This window comes from Corvus hawaiiensis, chromosome 3, assembly GCF_020740725.1.
Source record: "Corvus hawaiiensis isolate bCorHaw1 chromosome 3, bCorHaw1.pri.cur, whole genome shotgun sequence".
Lineage (NCBI taxonomy): Eukaryota > Metazoa > Chordata > Aves > Passeriformes > Corvidae > Corvus > Corvus hawaiiensis.
In genome coordinates this window covers 118020373-118038658 of record NC_063215.1, presented here as the reverse complement: position 1 = coordinate 118038658, position 18286 = coordinate 118020373, and the positions used below count along the sequence as shown (strand labels likewise).

Sequence of the window (18286 nt, the reverse complement as noted above, 5' to 3'; positions counted from 1 at the left end):
CATTGGGTTGACCTGCACTTTTATGCAAATCAGGAGGAGCTGCAGCTCTTCAGAACTTTTCCATAACTATGTGAGATTTAAAAACCTGTTTTGACCTGTTAAACACTATTTTAAAGGTGTTTTTTTTTTAAGATTTACGTTCCCTGATAAAAGCAGGAGAGCAAATGCTTTAACTAATGCAAATTACCAGGTTTATTGATAACAAAAATGACTGTCACTATAAATCACCCAAGACTGAGTATCTTTTTAATCACTGCAGGCTTACTGCAGAGTAATAATTTTCAATATAGAAATATATATTCTTAATAATATAAATTATTTAGGATTTTATTTTAGAATTTTTTTGCTTCTGTGTCTGCCCTTACTTTAGGAAAAACAGCATCTCTGCTCTTCAGGTCTTGTACACCCTTCTCAAAAGAAGCCTTTTTTCATTTCTTACACTGGATGTTATCACACTAATTAACACAAATATTTTATTTAATAGTCTACACTGAAGATGTTATTAGTTGCTGAAATCTTGCCACATATGCTTCAGCTTTCAGAACTTGGGCATTCAGTGTGTGAAGAAGAAAGACCTGAAGGAATCCATTTCTTTACGAATCTCGAAGAAAATTAACCCTTTCAATGGTGAGTGGAAATCAGCTGGTTCTCTTGGCACGGTGATGGGGTTTTGTTTGTCCTGTCCTGCCTTTGCTTTTGTGTTGGAGCTTTATTTTTTTTCCAAAAAAACCTCTTTCTGAGAAACAGTCTTCCCCTTCTGTGTCCCTCCCAGTCTTTCTTCCCAGTCATCACATGATGAATCTATTTGGATAGCTGCCCTTTTTTTTGAGCTTTTTAATTCCTGGCAGCAGTCTGAGTTGCTGCTTGGACAGAAGGAATGGGATAGCAGCAGAAGCCTTTCCTGGAAACTTCTCCAAGTGTCTTGGGAATTGGATTCCCCGCTTTTGGCAGTGATGAGAGTAAAAGACTGAATTAGAATAACTCTGCAACAACTTAAGCCAATACAAATCTCACTTGCCACTTCCTCATCTTTTCTCTTGCTGTGTTTTTTGTGACCAGGTCAGGGGGCTGATAGACCCCTGGGAACTGCCTCTCACTTGATTTCACAGCTCAGATACCCACAGCAAGATTGCAATATCAAGGCTGGGTTGGACAGGGCTTGGAGCAGCCCGATCTGGTGGGAGGTGTCCCTTCCCATGACAGGGGTCAGAACGAGATGATCTTTAAAGTCCCTTCCACCTCAAAGCATCCTGTGATGCTGTGGTTTGTCTCAGCAAGTCAGAGGCAGGACCCACTGCTGCAGAACCACACCTGTGAGGGGTTGCCCACAGGGTTTTGTTTGATGCGACGACTGATCTGTGGGCTGCTCTCAGAAGGAGTCATCCTGCTCTTCCCTCCATCCCTGCTCACACACTCCCACCCCTTTCCTCACACCACACACAGGGGCTGCGTGCCACGCAGCGAACGAAAGCAGCGAATTGCTCCAATGGAAAACCAACTTGAAAACAAAAAAATAAAAAAATAGGAGAGTGGTTTCCCTTCAGATCAACTTGCTAAACCAACTCCTCTCACAGCAATTTAACTGCCAAGTTCACTGCACAGAGGGGGTGGGGGGCACACTGCAAAGTTTTGGGCCAACTGGAGTCAGACCAACACATGCAGAGTGCAGGCACAACTGGGGGGAATTAGATGAAAAGCATAAATACCCCCAAATTATTAGCTAAGCAGTGTCAATGTAGTCATGTATTTCCCTAAGTGTGGCAGAAGCTTGGAGGTTTTCCAGACACTTTGGTGGGTTTTTTAATACCCACAGAATTCTTGGCTATATTCAGGTAAGATCCTTTATAAAGAGTTGAGAGCTGGATTGCTGGCTGGCTTTAAAATACACGTCCCTGAATTGGGACAAAAAGAAGGATGTTGAATTTATCACAGAATAAGAAATGTCTTAGATATTTTTCTTAATTTTAGGACAACTGCTTGGAGTCAGGTTGATGGCCCTGATGACCCATCTGAACAATTACCTTAGTTATGATAATGTATGCACACAGTATTTTGACAAGAGTTTAGTTCAGCAGCACAATTTAAACAGTTTAAGGGTTTGAATTATGTTGCCTTGACTCGGCCAGCTCTGCCTTGATTTCAAACAATAGAAGGGGAACTTTTCTGTAGAAGGAAGTAGGTTTTTACAGTTGTTGGCGCTTAAATCCACATTCACTAATAAATTTTGGGCGATTGCAGAAGGTTGTGCTTGGTAGCATCCAGGCAGATCCTGGGCTGCTTCCTGCCAGTGCAGCAGTGGAGGCAGCCACATTCCTGCCCTGGCAGCAGAGGAGAGGCTGCCTGGGTGACACACAGGGCAGCACCCTGCTCTGGGCAGGGGCTGTGCTGAGAAGGGGCCGCTGGCAATCCCCACCTGCATCATTGCCCTTCGGCACATGTTAACGTGTCAGCACAAAGCAGAGCCACTTGAGAACAGCCTCCAGGGCAGTCCCACGCTGAGCAGAGCCTAGAAAGGCCTGGGACCAAGGTCTAATAAAACAGGATTAGTGACAGAAATATTTTTATATGTTTATTTAGTTGATCAGAACAGGGTTTTGTGAGCAGCAGTCTCTGCAGTGTTTGCTGCTTGATAAGGCTGAAAGTTTTATGTATGGATTTAGTTTGTTTTTTAAGGTCAGAAGAGTACTGGTACATTTTCCAGGATTGTGCAGGCTGTGCTGAATCCATCCTGCACTGTGCTTTACCTCTGTGTCTTCAGAGAGGCATCTGACTTCCCTGTTCAGAGACATTCTAGAGCTGTGCATCCTCTAAGCAGGTCGCAAGTTGGTGTTATTCATTCCTTGTATGACATCATCAAAGAGACTTCATGGAAAATGAGCCTTCAGGGTGCTTGTGTGTTGGCTGGCTTTTCTTTTTCTTTCCCACTTTCTTCTGGAACAAATATTCCCTGTCCTGAGCCTCCTTTTGGGGCAGAAAAGTTCAGTATTGACCCTAAACAATCAATGCCTACCTCAGAATCCCTGGGTCATTGGAATTTGTTTGCAGATCACTGCCATGTGCCCAGCTGGAGGTGTCTGCATCAGCGTCACTCTGCAAGTGTACCTGTGTAAAGCTGTCTCCCTGTGAATTCCCAGGGTTGGCTGGCAACATTTATCCCTTATGAAGCTCAGCTCAGGCTGTAGGAACTGAGTGCATTCACTAGGATGACTTGCAGTCAGGTTGTTCCTCATGTTAGCCTTGTTTGAGAGAGAGGGAATTGCTGTGTCCACACCGTGTTCGTGATCCATTGTGTTCCCAAAGCACATCCCATGTATTTTTGTCCTCTAACAATCTAAACAATTCTGTAAAATCCCTTTTGTCTCTCATCCCTGAGCACTCCGGGGAAATGGGGCACGGTGTCAGCCTAACATGTAACTAGGACTCCTTGGCATGGTGATGATGGTGAGGATGATGATATAAATAGCAGAGCATCGAAGGAGCAGAGTTACTCCTCCAGTGGAGCTAGTCCATGTCTGCTTTCTATGGTGTTTGTTTTCCTTTAGTAGCTGTTGAGTTGTGCCATATCCTTGTCTTCCCATGCACTGTCTGATGTACAGCCAACTCAAATTAAAAGAAGAGCCAGTTTTCAGTTAAGAGCTTTTGTGAGTGGGTGTGACTTGACATAGAGACAACAAGTGAGTTAATAACAATACGAGTTAATTATCAATGAGGAAAAGCCATAAGTGTTTTCTTTAAATTAGGGGAAAACTGAACTCAGTGCAGTGTTACAGAGGGCTGACCTTTTTCCAGCCAAATGCATGACGGTATGGAAACCCTGGACTCATCTTGGAGTGAGAACCCAGAGAAACACCAAATTCCAAGCAGTTTTTATCCGAGAGGATAAGCTGGCTTTCCCTGGAGCTTGCCACAGGCTTAGCCTTCCTGCTCCTTTGCAACTGCTTTTGCGTTTGAGCGTGCAGTTCATTTTTAGGCTCTCCCCTGCACCCCACACCTAAACACGTCTGCGTGTGCCTCCGCAGTCTTTCCTTTGCCATTTCCCCTTTCCACCCGCGGGCAGCTGACCCCGCGGCGGCTCTGCGCTCGTCACCGTCTCCGCCGTGACGCCCCCTCCGCGCCCCCGCCGCGCTCGCTTCCTGCCCACGCGCGCTCCCCTCTCCGCAGCTTCCTCCAGCGCTGCCTCCATGAGACACCCCCCTCTCCTCTGACGCCACTCGCCCACGGCATCCCCAGGATCCCCCTCTGCACCTGCGCCGGCTCTAGGGCGAGTTTTATGGAGCCATGGATTACACGAGCGGCTCTTGGCAAGAATCCTTGGGTTGGGAATGGGTTGAAAGTGTCCACTATAACGAGCGCCTCAGATATCACAAGAAGCTTGAAGCTTCTTTTCTTGTATCAAAACAAATATGCAACCCCCCAACTAAATCCTGAAGTATAAAATATCAGTAGTGAGAGTCATCAGCTTTTGAAGAGGCACAGAGCAAACCCACTCGAGGGAAGCTGCGTGTCCTGACCATGGCATGACTTTACCACTTAGCTTTGGAAAGCCCTTTGTTCTTCTGTTCTCATGCAAATGCCCCTTGCTGCTTGTGCCAAAATATGTATGTTAATCTAAAGGATAGCCCCCTTCCAAATTGTTTAAAAAGGAAAATTACCAAGTAGCAAGACAAAAATGCTGACTTCTTTATTTTTTTATGATAGAAACTGCTAAAGAAAGGTATTAGCAATCTACAGAGGCTGATGGATACACTTGTTTAAATCTGTTTGAACTTTACCTTTCTCATATTGAATTTGAAACAGGAAAAGAAGCCAGAGAAACATTGTCTAGGCAAAACAAGGACTGAGTTTTGAAAGTTTTAATTTGTAAGAATTTCCAGTTCTTCCCTTGGCCAGGCCATCCGCCTTCCTTGCATTTCTTTGTTCTGTAAACCAGGGAAATGCATCCATAGAAGTTGGGCATTTACTGACTGTAGATTGGCGTCTGAATTTCGGTTGTTTGCACTCATCAGCTTCCTGAGTTTTTGCTTTTTAAAAAATGGGTGTTGCTGATGCACATTCTGTTTCAAGGTATGTGTAAAAGTTTTTTTTTTTTTTTTCTTCAGAATTGATTGAATATTTCCTTTTTGTGGATCTCAGTGGAATAAAACACGCGTGGGTGTATCAGAAGAAACATAGTGCTGCCCAAGTCCTTCCCTCCCCTTGTTCCCAGCTTCACCAGGACTCTTCATCAGGGACTGTAGTGATAGGACAAAGAGTAATGGGTTCAAACAGAAAGAGGGAAATTTAGGTTGGCTATACAGAGGAAATTCTTTAATGGTGGTGGGGCATTGGCATAGGGTGCCCAGAGAAGCTGTGGCTGCCCCATCCCTCGAAGTGTCCCAAAGCCAGGCTGGATGGGGCTTGGAGCAACCTGGGATAGTGGAAGGTGTCCCTGTCCATGGCAGGGGGTTGGATCTGGATGATCTTTAAGGTCCCTTCTAACCCAGACCATTCCATGATTCTACCTCTCTGGAAGTGCTGGTAGAAGGCTACACCAGCTGTGGCTGCAGCTTAGACGTAGGCTGGGGGGATAAGCTGGGTCTGAAATGGACCTCCTGGGCACCAAGAGGGACCTGTGACTTGCACCCTATTTCCCTGCCTGGTTGAACCTGGTGTAAATCAGCAGCAGCTCTGGAAGGAGGCTCTGCTTCCACCGATTCCCTTGCACCAGGGCTACCTGTCGTGGGAACCAGCTGGCTGAAAACAAGCCTTTTCCTCTTCCCTTCTGGCAAGATTGTTCTGAGCCAGACCAGTTTCTTGATCTGATTCACCACATGAGAGCTAAGCCAGCCTGAGCAGCGCTGGAAAGGTTGGGCAGAGCCACCTTTTGCAGCAAAACCTCTGGCAGGGACCGAGTTAGACTGCCCAGTTGGTATCAGGGCCAAGGCGGGTATCTTTGTACTCCAGGAGCAAAACCCTGGAGGCAAACCACCTCTGTGTCATCCCTTAAATGAAACTGAGCTCCCAATGTATCCCTAAATTAAAAACCCTCATCTGCGTAAGAGAGAAACAACTCATGATGATTATTAATGATGTGTGTTCCCCACACATGTGGGGAGTGATGTGTGATGATTATTAATGATGTGTGATCGCTGGGGTGTTTTAACTTGTGAAGGTCATTCTCTTTGACATCTCATGTGGCTCATGTGCCCCTGCAGCCCCTCACTGAGAGGGGAAGGTCACAGGATGTCCCTTTGCAGGGTGAGCTGGTGCTCTCCACAGAGCCCTCTCTGACTGTCACACCACGTTTGCCCTGGAAGTTTCCATGCAGGTTGAGATGCTCAAGTGCCTCCAGCTCTGCCCACTCCAGAAGGCTGACATCATTAGCTGGGCGATGGGCTCTGTGTGAGGGATCTGCTGTTTGATCAGGTGTCACATTATCAGTCAAAAAACCAAACCCTTGATCATTTCTCTTCAGTATTCAGAATAAACTTCCACTTTCCCTGAAGCATCACCTTATGAGTGAACATCAAAGCTTTTAATCCCCCATTTATTTAATCAGATAAATGGCGTTTTATTGGCCTTGCTGGATGTTGAAAGCTGTTGAAATACTAAAAGAACTACAAAACTATAATTAGAAATTAATGAACAGGAGGCCTGATACTACAGGCATCTTTAATTTTGTGTTGGAACTTGGGCTTGCACATTGGTGTGTTGAACCCAGGAAGTCTCCAGTTTTGTGTCACAGAAGCAAATCCAGCAGGTTCTCAGTGGAATCCCAGTGGGGCATCTCTGGATTTTAGAGACACAGTCTTGGAGACAGGGACAACCCAAACCTAATGCCTGTGAGTTGCCTGGATTAGCCAGCTCAGGCTGGAGGGAGTTCACGGTTTAGCTCCTGTGGGGTGTTTTGCCCACACTGGGACTATATTGGTCTCTTCCCATGTTATTAGACAATGGATTAGGGAATTATTTCCAAGATAGTTAGTTATTAAAGTTGGGGAATCAGCACTTTGTTCAGAGGAGTTGTAAACAGATATATAATGAAATTATTTACTAGTTACTGTAACCCCTTTCCAGATGAACAGCAAATCCTCCCCAGGTTTGACTTTTGAAACCCTATTGCCAGAATCTTGGTGAGTGGGGCTGGATTTCTTTTACCATGGTGCTGCTGGTATTTTTTGGACATCATGTTCTATATTTACCTTAGAGTTTTAATTATTTTTAAATATTATTTTAATTTCTCTGTATTATTTCTGTGAGTTACTTCTGAAAGCTCCTTGTAAAACTTATAAATAGTCCTTCATGTGTTCCTGTGTGCAGAGATAACTACAGTTGAAGGATTTCTGCCAGGTTAAAGCTATTTTTTGTAATTAGATTGGGCCACCACAGGAAAATACCCAGGCTTTTGGTTGGGTTCCAGCTCTTTCGTCTGGATTCAGATGAAGACACTAAGGTGTGGTACCACACAGTGAGCAGCAGTCAGAAAAGGAAGTTGAACTCTTGCCAAAACCAGAGAACTTCTTCCCTTTTTGTTTTGTTTTTTTTTTTTTTTTTTTTGGTTCATGTGTTGTGTTGGAGCCTTTTTTTACCACACCTGCCCCGAAGGTGCCACGTCGGGCGACGTTTGCGCTTCACGTGTGTGATGCCCCTGGTTTTAGTCGAGCTGCTTGTGCGGAGCTCGCAGGGCTTGATGCAGTGGCTGCTCCTCCTCTCCAGTACATAGCGTTCCCAAAATCTTCGACAGCGTTTCCTAACTTTAATAACTTCAGGTTTGTCAGGTTTAACCCTGTCTGTTGTCCTCCTGCACAGAAGTTGTTGGAACAACATGGAATGACACGACCATCCTCCATCCGGCCATGCTCCAGGCATTACTCAGGGTGTTTGTCTGCCTCGGCTTTGTTTGCTTTTAATATTCCTAAGGTGTAAGCCAGCATCCATTCCACGTTGGTGGCTGCTCTCAAATTGACTTCAGAGGGAGCAGAATTAGACGTTTGTTAAAAATAACAACATTTTATTTTGTTTGGATGATTGTCTTTTATGTTTTGAAATCGGTGAAAGCGGTGTGCTTCTTCATATGTGCGTGGAATCTGGTCTCTCTCTTATTTTTTAAAGCATGTCATCACAAGATGGAGTTGCAGCTGTCTTGTTCTCCTTTCTTTTGCTCTGTTATGTTCTTCTTGTCTGGCTAAAAATAGCTCAAGAGGAATCATTCTTGACTGAAAAGTTCCTCTTTCAAACTACAGACTTTTAAAAAATTCTATTAAATCGTTTATAAAAATATGCAAATCAGGAGCAGTGGGTTTTGCTGCAATGGAATGAGCTGTACACAGTGATTCTGTCCCCTGCCATTCTTGGCACACCACTCCTGTGTCAGGTGTTAAACAGATTTATTGGGAATTTGCGCAAGTTTGTAGCATAGGAAATGATGTCATTTGAACATTAACATTGCTAATTTTCTCCATATCTAGAGTATTTTTGCTTTTATAGAGTACTCTTAGGCTTTAGTCTGCTGTTACTTGTTTCTGAGGAAGAGACACATTTCCCTGTGGAAAACACAGAGCAGGACTGAGGCTCCTTTAGCATGAGGGACTTGGTTGCACAACTACAAAGTCCTCACTTCTGGTTCAGGGTCAAAAGCCAGATCCAGATTTCGTGCTCGGCTTCCAGCTACAGACAGCTTACTCAGGCACAGGTGTTGAATCTCTGTGCTCAGTTTAACTGGGAAGAGGTTTGAGGTTTGACCACCCCTTGGGTCTCTGGAAGGATCCACGTGGTCACCAATGGCTAACACAGCACAGGAACATAGGCCGTGAGGTCAGGGTGTCCTTGGGAGCTGATGTCAGGGCGTGGATTAGAGCTGCTCTCCTGATAGCCCTTCTGCAAGGTGCGCTTTGGAAAATGCACTTTCCTTTCTGTGCTCTCTGAATCAGGCTGTATCAAGAGCTGGGCTGCGGAGTTGGCCAGATCCAAGTCAGTCGGAGGAGCTGTCTGTTCCAAACCTGTTTCCTAAAGATCCTGTTTCAGGCTAGCAGGTGAAGTGGTGAAGTGCATCAAAGCATAAAACTCTGTGTATCTGTCACAGTCAGCACCAGCCTGCAAAGTGCTCACGGGCAGAACTCCCCTGGGCCTCACCACTTCTGAAGCTCACACCGTTGTTGCTTAGTTTGTACTCGCTGCTGTATTTGTCTTGAAATACTGCAGATCACAGGCTTGTAAAGGGGAAAGGTGACTTGATTTCCCTTTGCAGCAGAGACCAGGAGAAACTGATATTCAGAGCACCAGAAGGACTCAAAATGCCAGTGGAAGGTATTCTGAGCTCATCACACTTACTATTTCACACTATCAAAAAGTAAAAGGAAGAAGTCACTCAGGTGGGCATTGTGGAATCCCACTCATGGCAGGGTGGAGACCTGAGCCAGTAATAAATGCTAAAGGTCAGAGCAGGCAATCTAATCAGTACAGCATGGTCCCCAGACTTCTTATCACAGCCATGTTTAATCTTCTGTTCTTGCAAGAGGCCTTTGAAAGGGAGGGAGGGAGTGAATGGGGAGCTGGTGTTCTGGTGACTTGGCACATGTTGGCTTTGGGTAATTGTGAGGAGTGTGAAACTGCTGAACTGCTGCTTGGAGGGGTTTGGGGAAACAGAAACACTCACAATGATTTTAATTATCAGTACTTCTACTTAAGTGAAATTAAGTCAGTTTCTCATTTTTGCTAGCACTGAATGTCAACACAATGGTTTAGTGGAAAGTGTCAAAGGAAAGTGTCAAAGGAAAGTTTAAAGCAAAGTGTCAAATTCAGAGGGGGCTGCTCTTCCCAGAGTTGTCCATTAAGATGGGAATACATGAAATGCTCAGTAATGATATTCCAGGTCCTGTGTCTTGTAGTTAGAATAAGGAGTGAACAAAATTGGAATGCTGAGTTCAGGTTATGCGTTGCTGGGTTTTACACTGGGAGGGATATGCAAGGAAATGGATCCTTTACAACAAGAGTTTCCTTCTAGTTTTACAAATCTGTATCCTAATGGCTCCACTAATCCCTGCTCTGAAAGGTACAGCGGTGACACTGGTGGTGATGGGGTGGGGAGGTAGTTCCTGTTGTTTCAGCTTCATTCTTGCCCTGGGAATTGCCTTCTTACTCTTTTTCCATCTCAGTTTCTAGAGGAAGATAATGATACCATGTAGCCAAAGTGTCACTGCTGCAGAAATTCTTTCATGAGATCCTAGGATCCTTTTGTACCAAAATATTTCTCTTGGACAACAACATTAATTTTGTAAATTTTATCATGCACAAAGAAGAATAAAAAATGACTTTTCAACTACAGATACATGAAACTGTTGTGGCAGGCAAGGTGAGGAAACCAGACACAAGAAACAGCTGGAGAACTCGGACAGCTGAGCCCTGTTGAGTGCAGGGAAAGCGTTAAAGGCTTCAGTACCATTTGTTGTGAACAAGGGATAATTCGTGCAGCCCCTGTCCAGCTGCCGGGGGCTACGGGCACGTGCGCCTGGGCAACACCATCTCTTTTCCTGGTGAGGATTCATCCCCAGTTTGGTAAAGAATTCCTGCTGGTTCCGTGACTGACCCGCAGTGTTGTCTGTCCTTCAGTGCCAGAGGAGCAGCTGCACAACATCGACGAGTACGACCTCAACGTTGTGCGACTCTGCTTCCAAGCTTTCCTTCCTGATGAGCACGGCAACTACACGAGAGCCCTTCCTCCTTTGATTTCCAACCCCATCTATGACAACAGTGAGTACCAGCTCAGCCAAATGGCTTTTTTTTCTTCTCCCTTTTGTTTTTCTCTTTAGCTTGGGATGAGAAATGCCAGGTTTCTGAGGTCTATGCCAGTTCTGGGTCACTTCTGCACGACTGACACGTGGCAACTCACAGTGAGCATACATTCAAACTTGATCCCAGGGTGAAATGTTGGCCAGCCAGAGTAAGGATTGTCCATGGCATTCATGGACTCACACACAGGTCTTTTTCCAGCCCTTGTTCACACACAGCAGCAGTGATTGCAAGGAAAGGCCCGTTCTTGACGTGCCAAGTGATTAAAGTGATATAGATAGATGGCTGATAGAGTAGTGAGATAGATGGCTGCCTCAAGGTTGATCTGTTTTCCAAGAGAGTCCTCTGGATCCTGTTTGTGCCCTTGAGGAATCTTGCCTTTGCCTTGTGAGGGCTCTGGAATGGGACTTGCAAGAGAGATTTATCCCAGTGGGCACCTGTCTTAAGGCCTTTCATGTCCTGGTTGGTGGCTGCTTTGCTGTATAGGTGGGTAATGGGGGAGTCTTTGATCATGTTCCAGGAGGTTGCAGAAGTGCATGAAACCCCTTCTTGGCACAGAAGGGGTTTTCCACATGCTGCAAAACTGGGTATCTCCAGGGGCATCAGCAGCTGAGGATTTTAGCCCTCGGTGTGTGCTGGACTCCTCTCTGGGAGCAGAGTAGCAAAAGAACTCTTAATCCTGGAAAACTTTCCTGCAGTGTTTTTCATTTCTGCAGCATGAGTGTTTCCATGCTAAATATTTGAGGTCCTTATTTTAGCTGAAACTACTGGATAAAATGAGATCTGCATTTCCTAAAGTTGTTAGGATTGTGTTGATGTGGGCACAACCATTGTGAAAATGTTGAAAATCTGAACTCAGATGGCTCTGATATATTTAGAGTCTCCTCTAGAATGATCTAGAAGCTGGAACTGCGAGCATTGTGTTACTGAGAACCCTTGCAACTGAAATAATCAGGGCTGAGATAAAAACTGATGTACCAGATTTGCAGCTCTGCCTCAGATGCCATTTAGAAATGTGCCAAATCATGATTACTCGTCCCCGTGGATTGACGTCAGTCCCGGCACAGCCGCGAGAGGCCGGGGCTGAGTGTGGTGGGGGAAGCAGGGGTGGTGCTGGAGGTGTCTGTGGGCAGCACTGGAGGCACCCAAAACCCTCCCTGTAATGCAGCAGCCACGTAAATAAATGTGTACAGAGCTGCAACCACAAATCATAAAAAAATGGCCTCGCTCAGTTTCAGATCCGAGTTGCTTTTAGAGATGTGAGCCTGGTTAGAGCTGCTCTGAGGTACAGCTGGGTTGTACCCTCAGGTGACAGGGACTGCAGGCTGGACAGCCCTGGGCTCTGAGCGCTGAGCCTTCACGGATCTGCTTGGATTAGGAGCAGAGAGATGCTCTGAAAATCAGCTTAGACACTTCAAGTGTTGTCTTCACTTTCTCCTCCTTTGTAGTCTCCTCTTGCTTTGCACAGTGCGACACAGAAGAATCATATTGACATCACACAGGCAGCCCCATTAGCAGAGGCTGCAAGGGTCTCAAATTCAGCACCTTCTGTTTCCAAATGCTTCTAAAGTTAACTGGTTTGGAACAGAATTTCCCAAGTTGCATATCAAAAACTCAGAGTTTTTGAGTCAGATGAAGCGGGTCACCATTTCTGAGAAATGGGGTTGGATAGATAGAACGTGTTGTCCTGTCCTTGTTGAAAGCAACATGATTTTCGGTGAGGAGCTCATTTCTCTAGGGACTTGTCGCCAGGGATGTGGTGTAGGGGAGTGAGGAACAGGAATTGGGCAGGAGTTGAGGTGACAGGAGGTGAGGAACGTTTCCCTCTGAGGTGGGTGCCGGGCTCAGCGCTCCTGCTGACAGCACGGTGGTGCATCCACATCTGCTGGCATTTGTGTGTGTCGATTTCCCTTCTGAATTCCTTGTCTAAGGACAAAACAACAAACTCCAGTGAAGGAGACCGTCCCAAAAATCTGTTATAAGGACCTAAAGGGAACTGCAAGAGAGCTGGAGAGGGACTTTTCACAAGGGCATGCAGTGACAGGACAGGGGGTGATGCCTTCAAACTGACAGAGGGAAGGGTTAGATTGGATATTAGGAAGAAATTCTTCCCTGTTGGGGACGGTGAGGCCCTGGCACAGGGTGCCCAGAGAAGCTGTGGCTGCCCCATCCCTGAAGTGTCCAAGGCCAAGTTGGACAGGGCTTGGAGCAACCTGGGATAGTGGAAGGTGTCCCTGCCCACGGCAGAAGGTTGGATCTGGATGATCTTTAAGGTCCCTTCCAAGCCAAACCACTCTGATTCTCTGCTATTGAGTGCCATTCAAGCACACAGAAGTGAAACAATGGTAAAATTAGGCTTTTCCTCACAATTCTTAATTTACCCTTCCTGTGAAAAGTGCACCATGACGCTGTCAATCACATGGCCCTGTTTCTGGGTTTGTTTGGTTTCCCCTCCCTTGAAGGTTTCTGATTCATTCAGCAAATGAAGTGGTGTGTGTCATGTAGTACATGAGGCTGTAGCTCCCACTTACAATAATGACAGTAATAACTGCAGATGGTAACTACGTAATCAGGGTCTGGTGACAGGTTACCAGGAACTCTGCTCTAGGTGTAGTCTGTGCTGTGCTGTACCTGTACTTGGGCAGGAATTGATTCCAACTGAGAGTCTAAAGCAGGTTTGATTGTTTTTTGGGGTTGTTTTTTTTTTTTTGAGGGTGACACTGTGAGCTTTAGTTTGTATTTCTTCTCTATGTCTGGATGAGGGAGCCTGTGGCGGTGGAGCCTCATGGAGGATCAGTTTCATGGTGTCAAAGCAGCACCAGCTGGATTGTTCCAGACATTTTAAATGTGTTTGGAGCTGCTGCTCCAGAACGGAGCCAGACACCACCAAGCAGAGCGTGGCTCCATCCAATTGGAGTCACCCATAGCCATGAGATTGTTTGGAATGCAGTGTGCAGTCTTCAGTGGGGGCTGATTCATGGTGAGAGACAGCTCTCCACCCACAGCTATCCTGAGGGCTGTTCATGTACAGCCACAGTCTGGAGTTTGAAATTTGAGTGGTTTGGGGTGCAACCTGCTGCCCTTGGTGCAGGTACGAAATTATGGTCCTAGAGCTGTTCTTGGACGCCTGCAGAGGGGAACAGAGGAGAGGCTGGATGGCCAAGTACCTCTGAGAATAGAACTAGATAGAATAGAACTAGAGCCAGATCCTCAGAGAGGGGAATTCTCCTGACTTGCTAGCCCAGCTCTTTCCAGAGAAGTGTGACTGTACCAGGTAATCAGTCACTCAGAGCTGCTTTGAATTCTGCAGCTGAAGGGCAGCGGGGCTGAACACAACCACGTCAGTGGGGGAAGTATTTGAGACTGTTCTACAATAGCTAGGGAGTGAATGGCACAGCACTGCTGGTGTCTTGTGTTTGGAGATAAGCTGTAGGATCATGGAATATTAGGCCCTGCTGCTGAATTTCCTGTATGGAGCGACTTGCTTTGTGTGGATTTCAGGGTGTCACACTCCTCCAGCTGTTGCCTTCCCTTTATATGCCTGAACTCCCAGTACCCATCCAACAGTGACAAAGCCACAGTAATTCTATGTCATTAAATTTGCTTGTTTGCTTCCAGGAGCTCCCAACACCGCAGAATTGAGAATCTGTCGTGTGAACAAGAACTGTGGAAGCGTCAAAGGAGGAGATGAAATATTTCTGCTGTGTGACAAAGTTCAGAAAGGTAACCTGGACTAGGTGTTTTCTCTCCCTTTTTCCCAAATGAACACATTCCATAACCATTTTCCTGCTGGGGGGCTGAAACCCTTCACCACACACCTCAAAGTGGTTTGGTTTTGTAGCTGGGTGGAACAGCTTTCAGGTTCATGGGATCTTTTGCCTTTAAAGTTTATCCATTTACTTTGCATCTGAATTCTGAGTCAGGCTCCTCACTTTGCTCCCCTTTTTTCTGCTGGAAGTTCTCAGTTTTCCAGCTTAACAAGCAGCTTCTGTTTCTCATGGCCCAGATGACATAGAAGTCAGGTTTGTCCTGGACAACTGGGAGGCCAAAGGTTCGTTTTCCCAAGCCGACGTTCACCGCCAGGTCGCAATCGTGTTCAGGACGCCGCCGTTCCTCAAAGACATCACTGAGCCCGTCACGGTGAAGATGCAGCTGCGGAGGCCCTCTGACCAGGAAGTCAGTGAACCCATGGATTTCAGATACCTGCCAGATGAAAAGGGTATGCTTCCAATGAGATGAGCTTCTGAACAGCCATGATCAATGCAGGACTCGTGGTAGTGGCTTAATTAGTAAAAAAACTACAACATTGCTTCTGCAAAGTGGAGGTTTGGGTTTTAAAAATTACAGCAGACAGTTTGTTCCCTCTTTCGGTGAAAATATCCATAATTTCCATCGGGTAACACTGGCATGGTTTGTTAGTGCTGCCATGCCTGCAATATTCTCCTTTAAATAAATCCTACTACAACTTGGTGCCACCAAGGTATTTATTAAATACCACTTGGGTATTTATTAAAGAGAAATGCAACTCTTTGCCCTTCCACTCCTTTCTCTGTAGATCCATATGGCAACAAAGCAAAAAGGCAAAGATCAACGTTGGCTTGGCAGAAGCTCATACAGGACTGTGGTAAGGAAAATATTTGCCTTTTTCTTCTGTTTGATTGAACTTACATTTAGATGGAGCTGTTTTCTCTGAATGCTGCAGACTCATGTTTTGTTCCTTTGCAGGATCAAGCACCACGACGGAGAGGCCCAAAGTAGCCCCATTCCCCGTCGTCACCCCTGAAGGGAAGCTGATTAAGAAAGGTAGGTTTTTGCCTGCAGTCTGACAGTTGTTTAAGCACATAGTGCCCTCCTCTTTGCTTGAAACTCTAATCTCTTGAGGGTATTTTCCTGTAAGATACTGATACTTCTGACTGTACAAACTTAAAACTATCAGTTTTTTATGTCACCCTCAGTATGGGCCATAGAAACGTGAGGTAGGCAGCTGTCTTGCTGCTGTCCAGAACTCTGGGGTCCATCCTGGAGAGCAGTGAAGCAAGTAGACAGTGGAAATGCACGTACAGTCTTACAAAGATTCTGCTGTCTTGTCTTTGCTTTTTACCATTTGTAATTCGGAAAAAAACCCTAAAAAGAGGCATTCTCTCTTGTAGAACCAAACATGTTTCCATCCGCGCTGATGATGCCAGGGTTAGGCGCCCTGGCCAACACGAGTCAGCTGTACCCCGGCTGCTCCCAGCTGGCGCCGGCGGTGGGGCCGGGCAAGCAGGACGTGCTGTCCCCGTGCTGGCTGCACGGCTCTGCGGCCCCGGCCGGGCTGCTCGGCGCCCACCCGCCCAACAGCTTCTCCACGGAGCCCCCGCCGGCCGCCCCGGGCAGCAGCTCCCTCCCGGCCTTCCACGACAGCGCCCTGGCCTGGACCGACGAGAAGGACTCGGGATTCTTCCGGACCTACGGCAGCACGAACGGGCCGGGGGCGGTGGTGTCGGCCGCCGAGCTGCACAGCCTGCCCGGCGGCAGCGCCTCCAGCGCCGGCATGCTCGGCATGGACACGGACGACATGAACTGCACCAGCATCAGCCTGGAGAAGTTCAACGCCGTGCTGGGCGCGGGCAGCCACCGGCAGCAGCTGCAGCTGCCCCCGGCCGCCCCGGGCAGCGGCGCCGCCACTTTCGCGTCGCAGCCCGGCCTGGCCGACCCCGTTTACAGCTTCATCGACCAGGAGGTGCTGAGCGAACCCAGACTGTCCAGCAGCCACCAGGGCAGCCTGGCAGACGGCCAGTTCTATGACACCGACGGTGTCCACACTGATGAGCTCTATCAGTCCTTCCCCTTTGATAACATTTTACAGAGCTATAACCCGTGAGCCAGCGCTGGCTACATAGAGCTCCCCGGGTGCCGCTGCGTGGAGAGGAGTAATTGACCCTTCTGGAGTCCCTGCTTTCTCTTTCAGAATGTTGCTGTGCAAGTTTCGTGGTATAACTTAAAGGTTATTTATTGCAGCCCATAGTGGTGCCCATAAAGAGGGTGGTGGGAGTAGGGTTTGGGGTTCTCTACCTTAAAAGTACCTTGTAGACATATTTTTGCGCTGTCGGAAGTGGGAACTGTTAACACTTAAAGCTTCCTTATCTTTGGGGACTGTAAAAGCTGGCATCTTCAGAAGGGTTAAAATTTCAAATACTTCACAGGGTTAAAGTTGTTTTGAAATAGCCATTTTTGCTATAGAAATTAAATTTTGATAGGACAGAAATTAGGAAAAAAAAACCTGCACGTGAGCACTCTAGTTCAGTTTCATCTAATGACGTCCGAGTTCTGCTCAACTTACTTGAAAGGTTTGGGTTTTTAACCCCCTTTCTATAAATATTCTTCTCCTAAAATGAGAACATACATTGATTTTCCACGCTGTCACCACACTCCATTTGCTTTGAAGGCAAATTTACTCGTAAATTTTTTTTAATGACTATGTCATTGTTAGATATATTTAAAAAGACCGGAAGGTTTGAGTTCTTAAATAGTCGAGCTCTGTTGTAAAGGAAATCACTGCACAAGAAAAGGAACAGAAAGTGAGGACTTGTCTGCACTTCATCCAGAGTGCACTATTTTACAAGCCATGCCCCTGTTGCTTTAGGAATGAAGCTGTTATTGCTCTGCAAGTCGTGTGTGTGTGTAGCTGCGATGTGAGTGAGATTTGCAAAGGCAGAAATCTCTGGAGCCGAAGTATCCACTTACTTTTTCCTCAGGTATCCCAGCAGTTTCCTGCTATGCAAGTGACTGCTTAAAGAAGGCTCAGATCCTGCCTCCCCAGTACCACCCCCTCCCAGGAGGGCAAAGCCAGAGGCTGCCTTGGTGCAGCCTCACCTCTATTAACAACTTTTAAAGCCATTTCAGTCAGTACTAATTAAAAACACTCCTCTATCCTCTGTATCAGGAACCAGAACTTCTTCCCTCCCACTTGATTCCCAGTCTTCGCTCTTAGCCTGAGCTGTTCCTGGCACCAGCTGGAGGTAACTGGCTGGGTAAGACACTCTGGCCTTGGCTACTTCATTATACTGTTATTTTTTAAGAAGCAACACAGAGAAATGTCTGAGTATTTCTTAAGTGACACAGCTGCTCTTTAGGGCAGATAAGGCTTAAGGCTCTCAGTTGTTACCTTTCGGTGACATAAAACTGCACAATGAGAGCAGCAATAAAAAAAGCAATAAAAAGTCCAAAACTCAGCCCCAAATCAAAAAAGTCACTTGAGATGTAGAATTGTACACAAGGAAGGGTGCTCCAGAACCCCTCTGTGGCTTACAGGAACGCAGGGATGCCTTCCCTGCAGGAATCCACTGCACTGGGAGCACTCTGGTGGTGCTGCTGGAATTCCATCACACAGACCTGACAGGCGGGTGAAGTTTGGAAACTGCTTCCCCAAACTCCAGGTGCACAACAAAATGAATTGACTCTCCCTGTTTCAAAGCAGTTTTTCCTCACTTCTGCACCTCTCCTCCACACTCTTAAGCAATAGAAAGACCAAAGAAAT

The 18286-nt window shown here is 46.5% G+C and overlaps 1 protein-coding gene across 1 annotated transcript in view; it reads left to right on the top strand.

Annotated features, from left to right (window-relative positions):
- Positions 1-18283, top strand: part of REL (REL proto-oncogene, NF-kB subunit) — a 29572-nt gene extending 11289 nt beyond the window's left edge. Inside the window, exons 4-10 of the mRNA XM_048296147.1 lie at positions 536-627; positions 10588-10728; positions 14386-14490; positions 14774-14986; positions 15323-15391; positions 15493-15570; positions 15918-18283. Of these exons, the coding sequence (XP_048152104.1) occupies positions 536-627; positions 10588-10728; positions 14386-14490; positions 14774-14986; positions 15323-15391; positions 15493-15570; positions 15918-16630 (1411 nt within the window). The 3' untranslated portion in view covers positions 16631-18283. The remainder of the gene's footprint in view (positions 1-535; positions 628-10587; positions 10729-14385; positions 14491-14773; positions 14987-15322; positions 15392-15492; positions 15571-15917) is intronic.
- The last annotated feature ends 3 nt before the right edge of the window (positions 18284-18286 follow it).